The 22,685-nt window shown below is 44.5% G+C and overlaps 1 protein-coding gene across 1 annotated transcript in view; it reads right to left on the reverse strand.

Annotated features, from left to right (window-relative positions):
* The window catches only part of LOC134352894 (sodium- and chloride-dependent neutral and basic amino acid transporter B(0+)-like), a 73,438-nt gene extending 56,289 nt beyond the window's left edge, over positions 1–17,149 (reverse strand). Inside the window, exons 1-5 of the mRNA XM_063060476.1 lie at positions 16,755–17,149; positions 16,396–16,549; positions 9,497–9,628; positions 7,953–8,120; positions 4,584–4,722 (exon numbers count right to left, since the gene is read on the reverse strand). Of these exons, the coding sequence (XP_062916546.1) occupies positions 4,584–4,722; positions 7,953–8,120; positions 9,497–9,628; positions 16,396–16,549; positions 16,755–16,826 (665 nt within the window). The 5' untranslated portion in view covers positions 16,827–17,149. The remainder of the gene's footprint in view (positions 1–4,583; positions 4,723–7,952; positions 8,121–9,496; positions 9,629–16,395; positions 16,550–16,754) is intronic.
* Positions 17,150–22,685: the final 5,536 nt, after the last annotated feature.

Raw genomic sequence — 22,685 nt, forward strand, 5'->3', positions numbered from 1 at the left:
TAGGTGAAATAAAATCAATAGCATTCCAGCTTTCCTGTCATTGTCCTTAGATTTGCATGACTTGTGGTTAAACTAATCATGGAAATTTATCTCTATTAATGATGCGATATTAATGTGAAAATCAAGTGATGGAATTTTACAGAAAACATGAACTGAATCAAAAAACCAAACTACTGGAGGAATTCAGCAGGTCAAGCAGCACCTGTGAAGGGAAATGGCCACTCAGTGTTTTCGGTCAAGACCCTGCATCAATCCTGTTTATTTTTCAGCATTTGCACTCTCTTTTCTCAATATGAACTGGGTCTTGTTTGACTCAACCTACCACCCAGAATTTGTCCACAGACCCTGCAGAGCTGGAACATCTTGTTCAAGAGGTGGAGGAATTACTTTTATTGATCTCTATTCACTTGAGTTGGGTGATAAGGTTACATTATGCAGAGGCTTTGTCCCCATAACTCCACTGAAGGGAATTTTAGAGCATGCTTATGTTCTATTTAAATGTTACCGTCATTTAAATTCCAGTCAAATTGAAACAAATCCTTAAAAGATTATAATTATTGTAAACATCAACATGCTAGCGCTCAGAAAAATTGAAATAATTAAAATATTCACATAATTAAGACAATTAAATGATTAATTGTTTAACTATCACGTAGCCAGTGCTACATGATAGTGATGATAAGAATTGGAGGAAATGGCAGTTGAATGCGTGGCTGAGGAGTTGGTGCAGGGAGCAGGGTTTTACATTTTTGGATCATTGGGATCTCTTCTGGGGAAGGTGGGACCTGTACAGATTGGATGGGTTGCACCTGAACTCGAGGGGGAGCAGTATCCTTGCAGGTAGGTTTGCTAGCATGGTACAGGAGGTTTTAAACTAATTTGCAAGGGGAATGGGACCCGGAGTGATAGAGCAGTGGAGGAAGTGCATGGAGTAAAGCCAGATCTAATGTATAGAGAGGCATTGAGGAAAGAGAAGCAGAATAAAGGATGTAAAGGTAGTAAGGTAGAAGGGCTAAAGTGTGTGTACTTCAATGCAACAAGCATCAGGAACAAAGGTGATGAACTGAGAGATTGAGGTGTAGTGGCCATTACAGAGACTTGGCTGGCACCAGGGCAGGAATAGATTCTCAATAATACTGAATTTCAGTGCTTGAAAAGGGATAGAGAGGGGGGAAAAGGGGAGGAGGGGTGGCATTACTGGTCAGGGATACTATTACAGCTACAGAAAGGGTGGATAATGTAGCAGGATCCTCTTTTGAGTCCGTATGGGTGGAAGTCAGGAACAGGAAGGGAGCAGTTACTCTATTGGGAGTATTCTATAGGCCCCCTGGTAACAACAGAGGAGCAGACTAGGAGTCAGATTTTGGAAAGGTGCAAAAATAACAGGGTTGTTATCATGGGTCACTTTAACTTCCCTAATATTGATTGGCACCTGATTAGTTCCAAGGGTTTAGATGGGGCAGAGTTTGTTAAGTGTATCCAGGATGGATTCCTGTCACAGTATGTTGATAGGCCAACTAGGGGGAATGCCATAATTGATCTAGCATTAGTTAACGAACCGGGTCAGGTCACAGATCTCTCAGTGGTTGAGCATCTGGGGGACAGTGACCACCGCTCCCTGGCCTTTAGCATTATCATGGAAAAGGATAGAATCAGAGAGAGCAGGAAAATTTTTAATTGGGGAAGGGCAAATTGTGAGGCTATAAGGCTATAACTTGAGGGTGTGAATTGGGATGTTGTTTTTGCAGGGAAATGTGGACATGTGGTCGATGTTTAGAGATCTCTTGCAGGATGTTAGGGATAAATTTGTCCCGGTGGGGAAGATAAAGAATGGTAGGGTGAAGGAACCATGGGTGACAAGTGAGGTAGAAAATCTAGTCAGGTGGAAGAAGCAGCATACATGAGGTTTAGGAAGCAAGGATCAGATGGGTCTATTGAGGAATATATGGTAGCAAGAAAGGAGCTTAAGAAGGGGCTGAGGAGAACAAGAAGGGGGCTTGAGAAGGCCTTGGCAAGTAGGGTAAAGGAAAACCCCAAGGCATTCTTCAATTATGTGAAGAACAAAAGGATGACAGGAGTGAAGGTAGGACTAATTAGAGATAAAGGTGGGAAGATGTGCCTGGAGGCTGTGGAAGTGAGCGAGGCCCTCAATGAATACTTCTCTTTGGTATTCACCAATGAGAGGGAACTTGATGACGGTGAGGACAATATGAGTGAGGTTGATGTTCTGGAGCATGTTGATATTAAGAGAGAGGAGGTGTTGGAGTTATTAAAATACATTAAGACATTTAAGTCCCTGCGGCCTGATGGAATATTCCCCAGGCTGCTCCATGGGACAAGGGAAGAGATTGCTGAGCCTCTGGCTAGGATCTTTATATCCTCGTTGTCCACGGGAATGGTACTGGAGGACTGGAGGGAGGCGAATGTTGTCTCCTTTTCAAAAAAGGTAGTAGGGGTAGTCCAGGTAATTATAGACCAGTGAGCCTTACATCTGTGGTGGGAAAGCTGTTGGAAAAGATTCTTAGAGATAGGATCTATGGGCATTTAGAGAAACAGTCAGCATGGCTTTGTACAGGACAGATCGTGTCTAACAAGCCTGATAGAGTTCTTTGAGGAGGTGACCAGGCATATAGATGAGGGTAGTGCAATGGATGTGATCTACATGGATTTTAGTAAGGCATTTGACAAGGTTCCACACAGTAGGCTTATTCAGAAAGTCAGAAGGCATGGGATCCAGGGAGGTTTGGCCAGGTGGGTTCAGAACTGGCTTGCCTGCAGACGGCAGAGGGCTGTGGTGGAGGGAGTACATTCGGACTGGAGGGTTGTGACAAGTGATGTCCAACAAGGATCGGTTCTGGGACCTCTACTTTTCATGATTTTTATTAACGACCTGGATGTCGGGGTAGAAGGGTGAGTTGGCAAGTTTGCAGATGACACAAAGGTTGGTGGTGTTGTGGATAGTGTAGAGGATTGTCGAAGATTGCAGAGAGACATTGATAGGATGCAGAAGTGGGCTGAGAAGTGTCAGATGGAGTTCAACCCGGAGAAGTGTGAGGTGGTACACTTTGGAAGGACAAACTCCAAGACAGGGAACAAAGTAAATGGCAGGATACTTGGTAGTGTGGAGGAGCAGAGGGATCTGGGGTACATGTCCACAGATCCCTGAAAGTTGCCTCACAGGTAGATAGGGTAGTTAAGAAAGATTATGGGGTGTTAGACTTCATAAGTTGAGGGATAGAGTTTAAGAGTCGTGAGGTAATGATGCACTCTATAAAACTCTGGTTAGTCCACACTTGGAGTACTGTGTCCAGTTCTGGTCGCCTCAAGGATGTGGAAGCATTGGAAAGGGTACAAAGGAGATTGAACAGGATGCTGTCTGGTTTAGAGAGTATGGATTATGATCAGAGATTAAGGGAGCTAGGGCTTTACTCTTTGGAGAGAAAAAAGATGAGAGGAAACATGATAGAGGTATACAAGATATTAAGAGGAATAGATAGAGTGGACAGCCAGTGCCTCTTCCCCAGGGCACCACTGCTCAATACAAGAGGACATGTCTTTAAGGTAAGGGGTAGGAAGTTCAAGGGAGATATTAGAGGAAGGTTTTTAGCTCAGAGAGTGGTTGGTGTGTGGAATGCACTGCCTGAATCAGTGGTGGAGGCAGATCCACTAGTGAAATTTAATAGACTACTAGACAGGTATATGGAGGAATTTAAGGTTGGGGGGGGGGCTTATATGGGAGGCAGGGTTTGAGAGTCAGCACAACATTGTGGGCCGAAGGGCCTGTACTGTGCTGTACTATTCTATGTTCTATGTTCTACTAACATATTATTCCAAATGATGAGAAAAAGTTAAGCTTCATCTTTGCTTACTAATCTGCAGATCTAAAACCTCTGCGAAATTAGATAGAATCCCCAGTTCTTTTCCAAGTTTGACCCAGCACAAGATCAGACAAGTTAACCCATCTGGACTAGACCTCACTGTTGGACTCCCTGTGAAGTCCCTGGTAAAGCACATTAGCAGGTAGGCTGTTACTTCACACTCAGTAAATCTTGGATTTCGATCATTGCCAGATAATCTGGGGAGTTCTAAATCTAACTGAAATGTTAACAGTTACATGGTAAAAACATTAGAGGGGAGTAGAGATATTTAAAGTGTGGAAGTAATCAAGAAAGCATGGCTAGAAAAGATCTCCTACCAGCAAGATTCATTTCCATTAACTTGAAGTTACAGAATATTTTAATGCATTTGTGGCATGTACTGTCTTGACTTATTCATATTTATGCTGAATTGTTTTTGTCACAATGATTGAATGAAATTATTAAGTCACATAACTGAAAACCTGGCAGTGCAAAGTGTGTGTAAGCAGTGAGTTCAGAGACCCCACAGAGCTGACTTGAGTTATTCACTATTGACATAATTGACTTATCTTACAAATCATTGTTACAATAAAGTGGGTTGGATAGAGCATCTTCCAATGTTAGTCATATTTGTATTTAAATCTATCAGGTATCTACTCATTAAACAAGATATTCGTGCTTCCCAGAGGAAACTAACGGTGCTGCACTCTGCTGCGAATTACTTACTCCCAGTATTGCTCACTTGGAGCCTGGTGAGAAACATCAATTTTTGATCCGTTTATGCAAGTTACGTTGTTTTCTTCCAGCCATGTTGAATTAACAATTTCAAAATATTCATTGTCCAATGTGATATTGCAGAGTGGACCTAGAAGATGTGGAATGTGAAATAAAGATATTTAAACGCATTGTCATCTAATGTGTGAATGTCTCAAAGTGCTCTGAAGTCAGGCATTTTTTTCACTCTCATAAGTTGGAAACACAGAAAATGATTAAACAGTATGATCTCATACACGACACTGAGTAAGAGCATAAAAATAGAATACAGAGCTGTACAGCGGAGGAGCAAGCCCTTCTGCTCATCATATCTGCATGAACCATAATGCCACAGTACTAATCCCATCTGAGTACATCCCACTACTTGCTGCCTGTTCATGTGTCTGACTCAATGCATCTGAATCATTGTTATGATATCTGCTTTCACCACTTACCCTGCAGCGCATTCCTGGGAAATACTAGTCTGTATTAACAAAAATTGTCTCATAAATTTCCTGTAAATGTTTCCCCGCTCACCTGAAACCAATGCCCTCTAGTATTTGACATTTCCAGGTAGGGATCAAAACTGTGATTACCTGTCCTATCTCTGCCTTTCCTAACGTTATATATTTCTTCAGGTCAACCCCTCTCCCCCCACCACCCCCCCTCAGCCTCCAGAGAAAACAATCCAAGTTTTTCTAAAAGTCTCTGTAACCCATACTCTCCATTCCAGGCAATAACCTGATAAACCTCTTCTAACCCTCTTTTGAGCCTCCACATCTTTTTTGTAGTGTGGCAATCAGAACAGTATGCAGGGTCCAACTACGGCAAATCCCTGATGGGCTGTTATTTGATTTCAGATGGCAATCTAAAGAGAATATAAGTGGCTCCATTATAACAGTACATCACACTCATTACAAAACACGTATTGTAGAAAAACAGACTTCAAAGTGTACCTACGGATTACAGTCCCCTATGTGTTTCATGTATTCTATGTTGACAGTACATCTCCCAAATCATCCCGTATATTATGTTTAATAATGTGCCAGACTACACACATTCCAGAGTACTGGTCATATTGCATTAAACCCCATCAATATGCACTTATATTGCTGGCTATGGTTCTTCAGATAATCATACAGATGCTTTTATTAAATATGGTGATATGTCTGGCTCTGCCAGCTTTTCTAACCAAACATTTCTGACCCCTCCCCAAACCCACGTATCTCCTTTGCTTCAGGGAAAACTAAGCCAGGGCAAATTCCTCATAGACCTGAAACGCTATCTTTCTGGATGCGGAGAGATCTGTATTACCCCTGCATACTACACCCCCTTAAGTACCTCACCTACTTCACCGCTTGTCTTCAGGGAGTTGTGGACCCGTACTCAAATCCGTTACAGTTCTCAGTTCATTTAATAACCATTTAATGTGTATTGCCCTCCCCAAATGCACTGCCTCAGATTCTTTGGATTAAATTCCATTTGTTACTTTTGTGCCACCTGATCAACCTATTGATGTCTTTCTATAGCCTAGAACTTCCTCATTATTAACCTCTGCCAGATTTGATTTCATTAGTAAACTTCTTAAATCTATATTTAAATTCAAATCCCTTAGAAGTATGAGACACTTTGCTGTCAACCCCAAGTTTTACAGAAGGCTCATAAGTTACAGTGTATTCTATTCACATATTTTATTTTGCACCAGATGTATCACAATGGACCTGCTACATGGCTCTGCACACTTGGGTATGAGACCATATCCTGTAACTTGCTATGAAACCCCCTTATTAGGAATATTTATTAATGTTTGTATGTAACATGCATTGTGCCCTGTGATCCACTTTGACGCAAAAAAACAAAATGGAAGATTCCTCAAATGATTGTAAAAACATTGACAAAGGTTAACAGACTCAACCTAAGAGTAGGACTGTGGTTTTGTCATGAGGTTTCTGCTGAATATGGTGGGAAGTATACCATCTACCTAATGAGTTCCTTTGACTTATTGAGTCATTCATGTTAGCTTTTCCTGCAGAGTTAGGATCCTGCCAGCCTCCCAAACTAGCTTCCTGATATCTTCAGGCAGTAAAATCTGACAGTGAAGGGAACAAAGAATTGACCTGTCACCTTCCAAAGAATATGGGTGCACTCTTTCTTTGGTTCACTGTAACTCTTGAAGCTAACAGAAAATGTTTACAGCCTGTGAGCCATCTACTCATCAGAGTAACAAAATAGTGGTATCAACTTTCGATAGGAAGAATTTACTTCATCTCTATCTGAGTTAGTCACTGCCCTTTCATTCCTGAAGGATGTGGCAAGAATGTTTGATTTCATTCCTGAAGGATCTATTTCATTCCTGAGGTAATGATTTCATTCCTGAAGGATGTAGCAAGAATGTTTGATTTCATTCCTGAAGGATCTATTTCATTCCTGAGGTAATGATTTCATTCCTGAAGGATGTGGCAAAAATGGTTGATATGGGCAGGGAGATATATAGGGGGCTTTTGATTCCCTTCAGTAACTGGAGTCCTGCTGCAGGGTTTTGACTCAAATCATCAATGATTCCTTTCCTCCCACAGATGCTGATTGACCCATTGAGTTCATCCAGTGGAAATTTTGTTGCTTCTGACTCCCACACTTATGCTGAGGAGTACACAGTGAATGACTGTGTGGATCATCTGGTTCCAATTGTGTGACATATATCAATGGGATTAAAAAACTAACTCAGAAATTCCTGGAAATACTCAGTAGACAATACATCTCTAATGAGAGATACAGATTGAAGATGATGCCTGATCTGCAAAATCATTTCAGTATTTTCCAGCATTTTTAGTTTCTTGCTTTTTAATATGCATGGAATATTCTGTTCAAGGGTTTCTCCAAATGTTGACCAATGTAGCAGATCTTCACCCCACTATCCAACAGGTGGGGTTGGATAGTGGCCTGGAGGCTGTTGAAGGTTTTTATACCAGGTAAAGATCGCTTTAGTAATCGCTTTTGTAGTTGATGATTCCAAAGAAATAGGTGTGAGTTTCTCTTTTTGCTTCTTTTCCCTTTCCAAGATAGATGGAAATGATGATAACTTCTTTGTAGACTGCCGCACATTTCACTGTACATTCGGAGTGAGTCTGTGCCTGTCTAAAGAACCAGATTTTCACCTACGTGCATGGTTGCTAACTGATGTGATCTCATCCGCTATCAGTTTTATATCCTGCATATCTGACTGCCAGCAAAATGAAAATTAAACTGGTGATTATATTCAGCTTTTACTCATTCACTCATACAAACTGAAAAAATGATTGATCTGTGTTTGCGCACATCAGCAAAAAGAAGTAAGCAGAGTACCTTTTGGTGTCCTGCTGCAGGTTTCATCTGCTCCCCACCAGCTGAAGCAGTCTGCCCACGGCAGAGGGGATTGGAACGAGGCAAACAGGTAGAACAGGCTGTAGGCAACGATGCAGTTGTAATAAATGGCCACAAGTGCTGATATCAGGACCATAGTAATGCCCACACCTTAAAATTAATTGTAAAAAGAAAATTTTAATTAGAAACTATTCATTAGAAGTAGACATACCATGTATGCTGCTGGGCATTCATGCCATCTTTCATGTATCTCCCTGAAGTGAGGTGTGAGAGATTGAATTGGCAATGAGGGAACTGAGATGGTTGGAGGCAGTTATCTACGTTAAGGTGGGGAGTTGAATGGAATTGTAGGGTATGTTGCCTTTTTTTTAATGTTAACATTAGTTTTCAGAATTATCTCACATTCTGTAATGCCACGTCAATTTTTTAAATGGTACTTTGCAGAAGTAATTACCAAAAATAAAGAAAATATTGATAGAAGGAGTGGGAGTTCTTGGGAGGAAGTAGTTTAATGGTTGCAGACAGTGGGATAAATGATGGAGTAAAGGATATTGGAATGCAGGTTGGTCATGGATGATGGGATTTGATACAGTTGGGATGTAATCAGTATTTTGGATGAGCTCAGCCTTATGGCAGATGGAAAATAAGAATCTGATAAGAACTGAAATAGAGGATTTACATACAAAGATGGGTGAGTTCAAACAGAGGCAAACTATCCTGAAGGTAAAAGCAATCAGCCTTGGTTCTGTTGCAGATGTGAGATCTCAGACGACCTATGATACCAAGTTCAGCTTTAAGCTGTGAATAGAGAGGAATGGGGTTAGTGAGTAAGAAATGGTGTTTACACCAGGTTCAAAGACAATGGTTTTCATTGGATGAGAAGTTTATAGAATGACAGGGGGTCAGTGGAGATACTGGTGTGTGTTAGAGTGAATATCACCACAACGTAGAAACTAATTGTGTTTTGTTAATGATACAAGTATATTTTAACTGGTTGGTAACAATAGGCTTAAAAGTAGTAAAATGCACTTGTGAAGAAGAACATATGGGAGCCGGGAAGACAAACTGGGATGTCAGTAGTTTGATGGGAATACAGCTGAAGGTAAAGAGAAAGGGTCCTGAGAAGTGGATGAACTTACATTCTTCTTTCCCTGTTCTTCTCATTCCCAACAAACACAAATGTGCTGGGATATGATTGAACTACTCATTCAATGGAATACATTTAGCACATCTTAAATGCATTACAGTGATCTAATGAATCCCAAATTCACCATCTAAAAATTGAAGCTAACGTAATTTAAAATAACCGATAATAAACTGTGGCAAAAACACTATTGTTGGATCTTGATATTAGAATGAGAAAAATATTTCACTTGTCTTTTCACTGTCTGCATCTCTCTCACTAAAACACACACAGTTGGTGAGTGTCGAAATTCACCAAAACAAAGGGCTAGTAAGGAAAACGTGAAAAAGGAAGGCATTATCTTAACGTCTGTTAAATTCAATACAGTGAAGTGAACATTGACCTTGCAAGACTGGAACTGCTTTCCACACTGCAACTGGTCCAAGGCTGGCAAATTGTCCGAAGGAGCACTCCAAGAAAAACAACGGCATCCCAGTGAGCATTAGCATGATAAAATAGGGAATAAGAAATGCTCCTAGAAGTTGAAAAAGATTGAATGAATATTAGTATAGCTATGTTAATTCATATGTTTTGGAGTGAAGATTAGATTTTAAACCACCTATTACCTCAGGAACTAACTTCCAATGACACTTCCAAATTTACTTGGGCAGTGAACAGCAAAAAAACTGACACAATGTACAATTGTGCTTTTGTGCTATTGCATTTCTCTCAACAAACCATTTGCATTTACTTGAGAGCCTCAGATGACATCTGGCACAAAATGCTTCCCTTTCAACACACTCATATTGACGGATATTATTACAGAGTCAGGGCTGGAGCTGGGACTTCAAACTCTGCTCTCAATAGAAGATTTTTCACCACAAGGTGCAGAACATTTCGCTGAAATCACTAAAATCAAAGGGGCAGGAATTTAAACATTAAAATGAATGATTACTTCTGGTATGTTCAGTGATTTCAGATCATAAGGCAGAGCAAATAACATGGTAAACACAGAAAAAAACTAGGATTTAGAAACATTCAGTAGAAAATCGAAATTATAATGGAATCACATTCTTTATCCTCTGAATGTTGGCAGTTATGTCAGTAAGCACAGAAGTCATACTGGCCAGTGTTCATGGAAATTCTGATTATCTGATCCAGTGACTCACTGTGATAGAAATTAGGCCTCTCCTGCACCGGCTAGGATTAGGCCAGGCTACTGTTTAGAGGAGGACTTGCATTCTGTCCTCAATGGCCATCTTGAGCTTTCAGTTTCATGTTTTCACAAATTTTCTTCCCACTTCCATGCGGACATGTCTGTTCTTGGCTTTCTCTACAGCCACAGCATGGCCAACTGCAAACTACAAGTACAATACTTCACATCCCACTTGCAAATCCTGTGACCTAATGAAATTAGGTTGAAATTCCAAGTTTTGTGAATCCACGTTCATCCCATTGGCTTCCCACTCCTACCGGTCCACCAAGGTTTTTTTTTCTCATTTTGTTCACCTTTTCCATTCCCTGTGCCCGTTTTCCCTCTCCACATTATCAAGGTACATTACACTCACCCACCTGGATTCACCTGCCCATCATTGTTATATCTATCTACCTGGGTGTCTTTTTCCATTCCCCCTCTTATCTGTTTCCATCTGCCAACCATCCCTCCCTTAAATAGTTCAACGTATCACCTTCTAGCATCTGACTTTACGTTCCACTCCCCTCCCAAGATCTGGCTCCTTCTGCCTAAATTCTTTCCGAACCTGTTTTTATCTATAACCATCCCATTTGCCAGCATTTGGCACATAGCATTCCAAATGTCTCCTATCTACGTATCTGTCCAACTGTCTTTTATAATTTGTTATAGTACCTGGCTGAACCACTTCCTCATACGTACAATCCATTTGTATGAAAATGTTGTTTCTCAATTTGTTATTAAATCTTTCCCCTCTCACCTTGAACCTATGTCCAATAAATCTTGATAGCCTAACCATAGCGAGGTGGCCAAAATTGAGTGACTACTCTGATGTGAATCTCGACAATATATTGTGTAGCTACCTCACAACTTCCCACTTTTTATACTCAATGGCTGTTGAAGGCCAGTGGGCCAAGAGCCTTTTTTTTTAAAGCCTTCTATACTACCCAGTCTACCTGTAACTTCACTTTCAGAGAGTCATAGGGACAGAAAAGTACAGCACAGAAACAGACTCCTCAGCCCATCTAGTCCATGGTCAACCATTTAATCTGCACCCAGACCCTAGCCCTCTATGCCCTCCCATCAATGTACCTGTCCAAACTTCTCTTATATGTTGAAATTGAGGTCACACCATTTGCGCTGCAGCTTGTTCCACACTCTCATGACTCTCTGAGTGAAGAGGATTCCTCTCATGTTCTCCTTAGATATTTCACCTTTCACCCTTAGCCCATGACCCACCCAACATCAGTGGAAAAAGCCTGCTTGAATTTACCTTATTTATACCTCTCATAATTCTGTATACTGTATCTCTATCAAATTTTGCCCCAATCTTTTACATTCTAAGGAATTAGTCCTAACCTATTCAGTCTTTGTCACAATGGGGGGTGCATTGGGAGCAAGGGTGGACCCAAATGCAAGACACATCTTGTGAGGTTACTTAGATTTAGTTTATTGTTTGATACCAGGAGGACAAGGCAGGAGCAGGAATAGCGAACTGGACAAGGACTCAGGACTACGACTAGGCTGGGACTAAGGGTCTGGGCCAGGACTTGGAATCGGCTCCCAGAACTAGAGGAGACATGAAGAGGCTAGGGTATGGACTCCGAGCCAGAGACTGGGCAAGGACCCAGTACCTGGGTCTTGCCTCGGGCTTGGACCCCAGAACCAGGCATGGACATGACATGGGCGAGGGAGAGGAGGAACATGGAAAACAGAGCCTCAGTCTCGGGAGAGCAGGTACATGGAACCATGGACACATACACAGAACAGAGAGCCGGGACCCCTCCTTGGGTACAGGACATAGGGCTGGGACTCGCACACAGAACAGAGCCGGGACCCCTCCTTGGGTACAGGACATAGGGCCGGGACTCACACACAGAACAGAGAGCCGGGACTCCTCCTTGGGTACAAGACATAGGGCTGGGAATCATGACCCCCCACGGGGCAACGGCAAGATGGCCTGACTTACCCCACAGAGGCAAGAACAAGACAAGACAAGACATGACCACCCGCGGGGCAACGGCAAGATGGCCTGACTTACCCCATGGAGGCAAGGACCAGACAAGACAAGACATGACCCCCTGTGGGGCAACGGCAAGATGGCCTGACTTACCCCATGGAGGCGAGGACAAGACAAGACCAACACGAAAGAACACCAGACAGTACCTATCTAGCTCCGGCGATAGAACTAGACCAAAGTGCAGGCGAGGGCTGCAGACGAGGGCTAGAGGCGAGAGGGGCAGAGAAGGGATTCAGACAGGTGGGTCGGACAGGAATCACAGACCGCCAGGGCCAGGACTTGACTCGGAACTTGGAAGCCGCCAGGGCCAGGACTCAACTCGGAACTTGGATGCCGCCAGGGCCAGGACTCGACTCGGAACTTGGATGCCGCCAGGGCCAGGACTCGACTCGGAACTTGGAAGCCGCTAGGGCCAGGACTCAACTCGGTACTTGGATGCCGCCAGGGCCAGGACTCGACTCGGAACTTGGATGCCGCCAGGGCCAGGACTCGACTCGGAACTTGGATGCCACCAGGGACGGGACTTGATTCAGAACTTGGATGCCACCAGGGCCGGGACTCGACTTGGAACTTGAATGGCGCAAGGGCCAGGACTTGACTTGGAACTTGAATGCCGCCAGGGCCAGGACTTGACTTGGTACTTGAATGCCCCCGGAGCCAGGACTTTTCTTGGAGCCTCTGGGTAGTGGCGAGCTCTCGACTTGGCCCGGGAACAGTAGACAGCGGTTCCTGATTCCCTCCGGCGGGTTAACTGATGGACCCACCTCGGTGAGGAAACTTTGCAGGCTCGCTTTGGCAAGGTAACTTGACAGGGTTACTCCGGTGAGGAAAGGCGAATTACCAGCACTCACTTCGGGCGGAGACTAGGCTTGCTCCGGCCAGATGACGTGGGCACGCCGTACCTTTGGTGACTTTGCAGATGCTCTCGCGCCGAACAGCTGATAGCCACAGACTATAAACTACCGGTTCAGCGAGAGTAAATCACCAAGGCCGAGGGACACGGGAAAACAGGGAACCAAAGGGAAACAGGGAGTCAACAGTCCGGATCTTAACATAAACAAAGTAAATTTAAAGAGACCCCGATCCGGACCATGACAGTCTTCCCTTATAATTCAGCTCCTCCAGTCCCAGCAACATCCTTGTAAATTCTTTCTGTTCTCTTTCAACCTTATTTCCATCTTTCCTGTAGGTAGGTGACCAAAACGGTACACACTACTCCAAATTAGCCCTCACCAACGTCTTATACAATTTCAACATAACATCCCATCCTCCGCTCAATTCTTTGACTTATGAAGGTCAATGTGTCAAAAGCTTTCTTTATGACCCTAACTATCTGTGCCACCACTTTCAATAAATAACAGACCTGAGTTTCCGGATCCCTTTGTTCTACCGCACTCCTTAGTGCCCTGTTGTTCACTGCTGTTTAGGTGGGTCCTCCAAAGCACAACACCTTGCACTTGTCTGCATTAAATTCCATCTCCCTTTGTTCATCCCATTTTCTCAGTTGGTCTAAATCCTGCTGCAAGCTCCTCCTCGCTGTCCCCTACAACCCCAATCTTGTTGTCATCCACAAATTTACTGATCCCATTCACCACATTATCATCTAGATAATTGATATAGATGACGAACAACAATGGACCAAGAATTGATCCGTGCAGCACTCCACTAGTCACAGGCCTCCAGTCAGAAAGGCAGCCATCTAATACCATCTCTGGCTTCTCCCACAAAGCCAATGTCTAAGCCAATTTACTACCTCATTTTAAATGCCAAGCAACTGAACCTTCCTGACCAACTTCCTATACGGGGCCTTATCAATTGCCTTGCCTTCATCAACTTTCCTGGTAACTTCTTCAAAAAACTCTATAAGATTGGTTAGACATGACCTACCATGCTGAAACCCATTTTGACTATCCCTAATCTGCCCCTGACTATCCAAATACTCATGCATCTGGTCACTTAGAATACCTTCCAATAACTTTCCCACTTCTGGCCTACAATTTCCTGGTTAATTCTCAGAGCCTTTCTTAAACAGTGTAACAACTTCAGCTATCCTTACCTGAGGATTTATTCACCTTAATTTGTCTCAAGACAGCAAACATCTCCTCCTCTGTAATCTGTATAGAGTCCATGACCTCACTTCTGCTATGCATCACTTCTAAAGACTCTGCGTCCATCTCCCGAGTAAATAAATGCAAAAAGTACACTTAAGATTTCCCCATCACCTTTGGCTCCATGCATCGATTACCAGTCTGATCTTCCAGAGGATCAATTTTGTCCCTTGTAATCCTTTTGCTCTTAACGTATCTGTAGAATCTCAGATTCTCCTTCAGCTCATTTGCTAGGGAAACCTTATGCTTTCTTTGAGTTCTCCTGATTTCTTCCTTAAGGTGTTCCCTTGCATTTCTTATACTCATTTGTTCCTACCTGCTATGCACCTTAACCAGGGCCTCAAAATCTTTTGAAAACCAAGAGACTGTGACTTTGACAGATTAGACATACATATAATGTACTTTGTATGCATGTTGGGTATGTGGCCAAGTGGTTGAGGCATTCGTCTTAGTTACCTCAAAGTCGCTAGTTTGAGCCTCAGCTGTGGCATCGTGTTTGTGCCCTTGAGTAAGACACTTAATCACACATTGCTCTAGTCTGTGCAAGGAGTGGCGCCCCACACAGACTTCCAGTTTGCGCCTTGTAAGGCATGAAAATGCCCGACGCAGGCCTCCCATGATCTGAGTCGACATTCCCTCCCTTGTATACGTGCTTTGTTCACTGTGGGAAGCAAACAGAAGCACTTCTATCCCTGTACCTTGTAAGTTTTCACATCATAAACCCTGATTTGGAGTTGAACATCACACATCACATGCAAAGATTTATTCATTTGAAAAGTTTCTTAGTGATCCAAGGAACGTTTGTGTAAGAAGAAAGGTTTAAGTGATTTTTTTTCAAATTAATTTAGAGAATCTACCAATTGTTCCCATTTCTTCAAAAAATTTAATCCAAAAGCAACTTGGATGTGGACACTTGATCTTTAGGAACGTGAACCTGTAAGCTTTCAGTTGAGTGGTTGTTTATTAATCATACGGACGTGCTGTAACCTGATTCCAAAAGGTGGGGCTTATACCCAATTCTATCATTTGAGGAGCTATGCAACAGTCACTGCATGCAGTTCATAATCTTTTGTACCTCTATGTTGATATATGCAAATATAGCTTATTTAATATATCTCTCCATTAAATAATTTGCCTTTAGTCTTTGCTGGTTTGCTGCTGAATGGTAAAGAAATTATACTAGGAATGGACATTACTGCATCTCAACTCCAATTCTAATCATTTAAAGAACCAGCGATACATATTCCTGCCTTGCAAAGTACATGCTCTGACGGAAGTAAATATTCTCTTTCTCTGACCCAAAACAACAAGCAACTGTGTTGTGACACTTTTGTAGTTTTGTGTCTTAGTTTCTAATTTGGTGAGGTTGCTATGAGTGTTTCCCATCAACCTATACAAGGGGCCCCAGGGACTGATTCAGGAAACTGACAGATAAAAAAATACAGATGCTGTATAATAAACATGCCTGATACATATGTTTTTGCATTTTAGCAACAATACTTTAAAATATATTCAGAAGTAAAAAATAAAATGTTCTACACACCTACTAAGATCTATTCATTATGGTTTTAGCTACCATCTGTTTGATATACTGTATCTTAGTCCCAACTGGAGTCAAATCTCTTTAAGTGGAGATGTGATTAAAGTCGGTCTTTCAGAAACTTAAATTCTCATTCTAAGTATTCCCAGATATTGTCAGTTTTCTTCTGGAATGAACTGATTGAAGAATTTTAATATTAATTTTATTTTTACTATCTATAGATGAAAATGCTTCACAGTCCCACAAGTGAAATTTAAATTAATCCAACAGTTTAGAATTGAGGGATTCATTTAATTCTTCCTTATCCCTAGACTGCTCAGCTACAGAGCCTTTACTGTTATAACATCTCCAGTCCAGTCAGTTTAATATTCTGTATAACACAGACAAGTTCTCTTTTGTTTTCTTATTTTCCCACCACAGCTCTTTGGATTCTCTACGTTACCTCCTCCATTCCTGTACGCCAGATAAGGGAATCGCCAAACATTACCCAGACCCACAGCATAGCCGATCATTGAGAGCAGGTAGTCAGTCTTCGAAGACCAGTTTCCTCGCTCCACATTCTCATCGCCTTGAGACGCATTGTCATCAGTGACAGCCTGGGGGAGGCAAAGGAAATACCTGAATCTGATGTCAGGCTTCAACAAACTATATCACTCGCAAGAAGTAGAATGTTAAGAAACTGCAAATACATTCTGCTGCTGTCTACTTAGCTTTGACCGTAAAATCAACAGACAGCCTCTGCAACTCACAAATACCAAATCAATAGTACCCTTCTGCCGCATTTTGATAAAAAATACTCACTATGTTCTCTGGAATATGAGTTTGGATAACACTCTGTGAGAAGCCAGGTAATGTCAGTTCCTCCTTGTTCATTATTGAACAATAATTGTTCCACTTGCAGATAGTGGATGAAAACCCTCTGGACAGCACCTTAATCAAAAAATCCTTTGTTTTCTTTCCTGCTTCAGGACTCTGTTCACGGATTAATGAGCTCCACCTGATGAAAGACTCAATGGCATTCGGAATCCAGTGCCTTTTATGCAATCTGAAAAGGGGTGTAGCTCTGTTTACTCAGGTCATGACATCCAGACTTTCAGACTATTTCTACCATTAATAGCTTGATCTGTCAGAACAACATTTTTTGATTGCTGGTTGCTTTTATTTGTTTTAGAACACTTTGTGGCAATGTGAATTAATCTGCATCAGCTCATTGGACAAATGTATATGATAATATCTGGAATTTAGAAGTACAGACTATCAAATACTTCTGCATAAGTTTAGAACCCAGACAAAGCAGAACTCTCATTGCACTTGATTAGAAGTCAGATTTTTTTATATAACATGGCAGGAATTTAAAAGTGCCAGAGTTCATTTTATAACTATATAACCATATAACAATTACAGCACGGAAACAGGCCATCTTGGCCCTTCTAGTCTATGCCGAACTCTTACTCTCACCTAGTCCCACTGACCTGCATTCAGCCCATAACCCTCCATTCCTTTCCTGTCCATATATCTATCCAGTTTAACTTTAAACGACAACATCGAACCTGCCTCAACCACTTCTGCTGGAAGCTCGTTCCACACAGCCACCACTCTCTGAGTAAAGAAGTTCCCCCTCATGTTACCCCTAAACTTTTGCCCTTTAACTCTCAACTCATGTCCTCTTGTTTGAATCTCCCCCATTCTCAATGGAAAAAGCCTATCTACGTCAACTCTATCTATCCCCCTCATAATTTTAAATACCTCTATCAAGTCCCCCCTTAACCTTCTACGTTCCAAAGAATAAAGACCCAAATTGTTCAACCCTTCTCTGTAACTTACATGATGAAAGTTACACTTTTAAATTACAGTTTGAGCATTTGGTTTCTTCAAAGTATTCTGAGATTACTTCCTTTACCTTCAAGTGATATCACATGCAACATTAACTGATTTTGGTTTACTTTCATGAATTGGTTGTATTTATGCTGTGTCAAAGGCACATAGGATGTGCAAATTACTAGTGGAGATTTTGAAGTTAATTTTTCTTAAACTTGTGGCTAATGTTGCTGTCTGCTATATTAACAGACAGATGACTGGCCTATTAATAATGGATTTCTTATGTTGTCCAGACTGTAAAGTTGTTAACTTGGGGGAAGAGGACTGGCATTTGTGAAGCACCTTCAATAACTCCAAAAGACTGAGGTTTGGTAAAATACTGAAAGGCTTTTATTCGCTGTACAATACGACCTCCACGGTGAGTGTCTGCCCCCGGACTGAGGGGGAGGGGCAAGGTAAAACACCTTTATACAGGACTCTGTGGGAGGAGCCACAGGGGCAGTCATCAGAGGGCCGTGTCCAGACAGTTAACCCAGTCACAACATATATATGGTTTACCACATTCACCCCTCCTTTTTTTAAAAAGAGTCCCGCGGGGTGAAGTGACTGACAATATTTACAACCAGTATATTTACAGGTTAAGCCTATCAGGCGGTCGAGTCCGTCGCTGTGATCTACGTAGCACCAGTGGTGATTGCGTCAACGATGGTGCTTGTGCTGGTTCCAGCCTGACTTGAGGTGCCAGAACGTTAGGTGTCGGTAATCCCTCGTGCGTGTGCGTCGCGCCCGGTATGGGAGTGTGGTGTGGTGTCTGTATAGGGTTTGGGGTGCGCGTTGTCTCGTGGGTACATACATCGGTGGATACAGGGTTAATAGTCACCACGGTGTGTTCAGGGGAGGGGCCCAGTGCTCCTGCGGGCGCCAGGTTACGGATGGAGACCGTGTCCTCCCACCCAACAGGTAAAACCACATAGGCATACTGAGGGTTCGCATGAAGTAAGTGAACCCTCTCGACCATCGGGGAGTATTTATTGCTCCTCGCATGTTTCCGAAGCAGCACTGGCCCCGGGGACGTCAGCCAAGTTGGTAGGGTGGTCCCAGTGGTCGACTTTCTGGGAAAAGAAAAGAGCCGCTCATGGGGGGTGGCATTGGTGGCCGTGCATAATAGGGCGTGGATGGAGTGGAGTGCCTCAGGAAGGACCTCCTGCCAGCGGGAGACCGGCAATCCCTTTGACCTGAGGGCTAAGAGAGTGGCTTTCCACACTGTGCCATTCTCCTTCTCCACCTGTCCATTCCCCTGGGGGTTATAGCTCGTGGTCCTACTAGTTGCAATTCCCCTAGCCAGTAGGTATTGGCGCAGTTCGTCACTCATAAACGAGGACTCTCTGTCACTGTGGATATAGCATGGGTATCCGAACAGAGTGAAGAGCTTGCGCAGGGCTTTTATAACTGACGTGGTAGTGGTGTCGGGGCAGGGGATGGCGAAGGGGAACCGCGAGTACTCGTCGATAACGTTATGAAAGTACACATTGCTGTCGGTGGAGGGAAGGGGGCCCTTAAAGTCAACACTCAGTCGCTCAAAAGGGCGGGTGGCCTTGATGAGTTGTGCCTTTTCGGGTCAGTAGAAGTGTGGTTTTCACTCTGCGCAGACTTGGCAGTCCCTGGTCATCATCCTGATCTCCTCAAGGGAGTAGGGAAGGTTCTGGGCTTTCACGAAATGGAAAAGCCGGGTGACTCCCGGGTGGCATAGGTCTACATGTAGGGCGTATAGCCGGTCGATCTGTGCGCTGGCGCATGTTCCCCAGGATAGGGCATCGGAGGGCTCGTTGAGCTTCCCAGGCCTGTACATGATGTCATAGTTGTAGGTGGAGAGTTCGATTCTCCACCTCAGAATTTTATCATTTTTGATTTTGCTCCGCTGCTGATTATTAAACATGAATGCGACTGAGCGCTGGTCAGTTAGCAGGGTGAACCTTTTGCCGGTAAGATAGTGCCTCCAGTGCCTTATAGCTTCCACTATGGCCTGGGCCTCTTTCTCTACCGCAGAGTGCCGAATTTCAGGGCCTTGAAGGGTACGGGAGAAGAACGCCAATGGTCTTCCCGCCTGGTTGAGGGTAGCAGCCAGCGCAAAGTCGGAGGCGTCACTCTCTACTTGGAAAGGAATGGCCACATCCACCGCATGCATTGCTGCTTTGGCAATGTCCCCTTTAATACGGCTGAAGGCCGTGCGGGCCTCGGAGGAGAGGGGGAATGTGGTGGACTTGACCAGGGGGCGGGCCTTGTCTGCATAGTTAGAGACCCATTGGGCGTAATATGAAAAGAAGCCCAGGCACCTTTTGAGGGCTCTGAGGGTGTTGGGAAGAGGGAGTTCCAACAGGGGGTGCATACGGTCGGGGTCAGGGCCAATGACTCTATTCTCCACAACACACCCAAGGATAGCAAGTCGGGTGGTCCCAATCACACACTTGTCCTTGCTATAGGTGAGGTTGAAAGATTTGGCTGCTTGGAGAAATTTTTGGAGGTTGTTGTCGTGATCCTGCCAGTCGTGACCGCAGATGGTGATGTTATCCAGATATGGGAGTGTGGCCTTCAGTTGGGACTGGTCCACCATCCGGTCCATTGCCCTCTGGAAGACAAATACACCATTCGTGACACCGAAGGGGACGCGTAGGAAGTGATAAAGCCTGCCGTCCGCCTCAAAGGCAGTGTAAGGGCAGTCCTCCCGGCGGATGGGGAGCTGATGGTAAGCGGATTTTAGGTCTATGGTCAAGTACACCTTGTACTGTGCTATCTGATTGACCATATCCGCGATGCGGGGTAGAGGGTACGCGTCGAACTGCGTGAACCTATTGATGGTCTGGCTATAGTCCACGACCATCCTATTCTTCTCCCCGTGCCGAACAACCACCACCTGCGTCCTCCAAGGACTTGTGCTTGCCTCAATGACCCCCTCCCTGAGCAGCCGCTGCACCTCCGACTTAATGAAGACTCTGTCCCCTGCGCTGTACCTCCTGCTTTCAGTTGCCACAGGTTTACAGTCGGGGGTCTGGTTGGCGAACAGCGGTGGGGGAGGGATCCTGAGGGTGGAGAGGCTGCAAGTGGTGTCGGTAGTGCGGCAGTTGGCATGATGTTGGGTGGGATGTGCGGGTCGGTGTGTGTGTGTGGTCAGTAGCGGGGTATGTGACGTATCCCTACAAAACTGAGGATTTACGACAGTAATTGGTGGGAGGGGCCCATCATACTTCATTGTCACGCTTTTCAGGTGGCTCTGGAAGTCGAGCCCCAATAGCACAGGGACACACAGTTGAGGCAAGACCAGTAATGTAAAGTCTCAATATTCTGTGCCCTGCACCACTAGTGTCGCTACACAACCCCCCCAGATGTCTGTTGTATGCGACCCGGAAGCCACGGTGACCCTCTGACTTACCGGCCATATCACGAGTCCCCAATGCTGCACCGTGTCCGGGTGGATAAAACTCTCTGTGCTGCCTGTGTCAAACAGGCAGCTTGTCCTGTGCCCCACCACCAGGATGTCCATCATTGACCTTGCGAGCTGGTGGGGAGCGCCTTGGTCGAGGGTCACGGAAGCCAGGGTGGGGTCGCTGTCTTGGTCCGGTGCGGTGGGGTGCCCCGTGAGCACCCATTGGTCGTAGGCGGTGGGAGGTGGCGCCGACCAAGATGGCCGCCCCCATGTCTCGCACGTGGTGGTGGCGTGCAGGGAAGATGGCGGCCCCCATGTCTCGCACGTGGTGGCGGCGTGCAGGGAAGATGGCGGCCCCCATGTCTCGCACGCGGCGCTGCTCGATCCCGCTCACGGTTTTGACTTACAGACCTTGGCGAAGTGGCCCTTCTTTCCGCATATGGAGCAGGTAGCTTGTCGGGCCAGGCAGCATTTCTGGGGGTGCTTCTCCAGTCCACAGAGGTAGCACTTCGCGGACTCACGACTGGTGGCAGCCGAGGTCGATTCGCCGGCGGGTTGTGGGGTCTGCGGCGCCCAAGAGGCCATTGGGGGATCGCGTGCCTGGAGAGCCTCGGAGTTATGCAGAGCAGCCTCCAACTTATCAGCCAGCTCGATCGCTGAACTTAGGGCAAGATCGGCTTTTTCCAGCAGCTGCTGGTGCACGTAAACTGACCTGGTGCCCGTGACGAAGGCGTCTCTCACTAGGAGCTCTGCATGCTGCGCTGCCATCAGCTTCTGGCAATTGCAGGCTCGCACGAGAGTCTGGAGTGCCCAGACAAACTCAGCACTCGATTCCCCGGACCGTTGTTGCCGTGTCGCTAAGCGGTGCCGAGTGTAGATGCTGTTTTTCAGCTGCAGGTATTGTCTTTTGAGTGCGTTCATCGCGCCGTCGTAGCTCGGCTGGTCTCTGATCAGCGAATAGACCTGTGGACTGACCCTGGACAGTAGAACTCTGCACTTCGCTATGGGGTCGGTCGCTTTAATCTCCTCTAGATACGCTTCGAAGCAGGCCAGCCAGAGTTCAAAAGCGTTTCCAGCTTCTGGCGTTTGCGGATCGAGGTCTAATTTGTCTGGTCTCATGCATGTTCCATGCTTTAAAATGTACAGCGAATAAAATTGAAGCACCTTCAATAACTCCAAAAGACTGAGGTTTGGTAAAATACTGAAAGGCTCTTATTCGCTGTACAATACGACCTCCACGGAGAGTGTCTGCCCCCAGACTGAGGGGGAAGGACAAGGTGAAACACCTTTATACAGGACACTGTGGGAGGAGCCACAGCGGCAGTCAGCAGAGGGCCGTGTCCAGACAGTTAACCCAGTCACAACATATATATGGTTTACCACAATTTGAAAGGTGTAAGTGTTAGAAACTAATTTAATACATAGTAATTGTATTCAGATAGCGTACATGTTTATGTGTGTAATAAGAAGATTTAACAGGGTAACAATTCTAA

Source organism: Mobula hypostoma, chromosome 10 (assembly GCF_963921235.1).
Source record: "Mobula hypostoma chromosome 10, sMobHyp1.1, whole genome shotgun sequence".
Lineage (NCBI taxonomy): Eukaryota > Metazoa > Chordata > Chondrichthyes > Myliobatiformes > Myliobatidae > Mobula > Mobula hypostoma.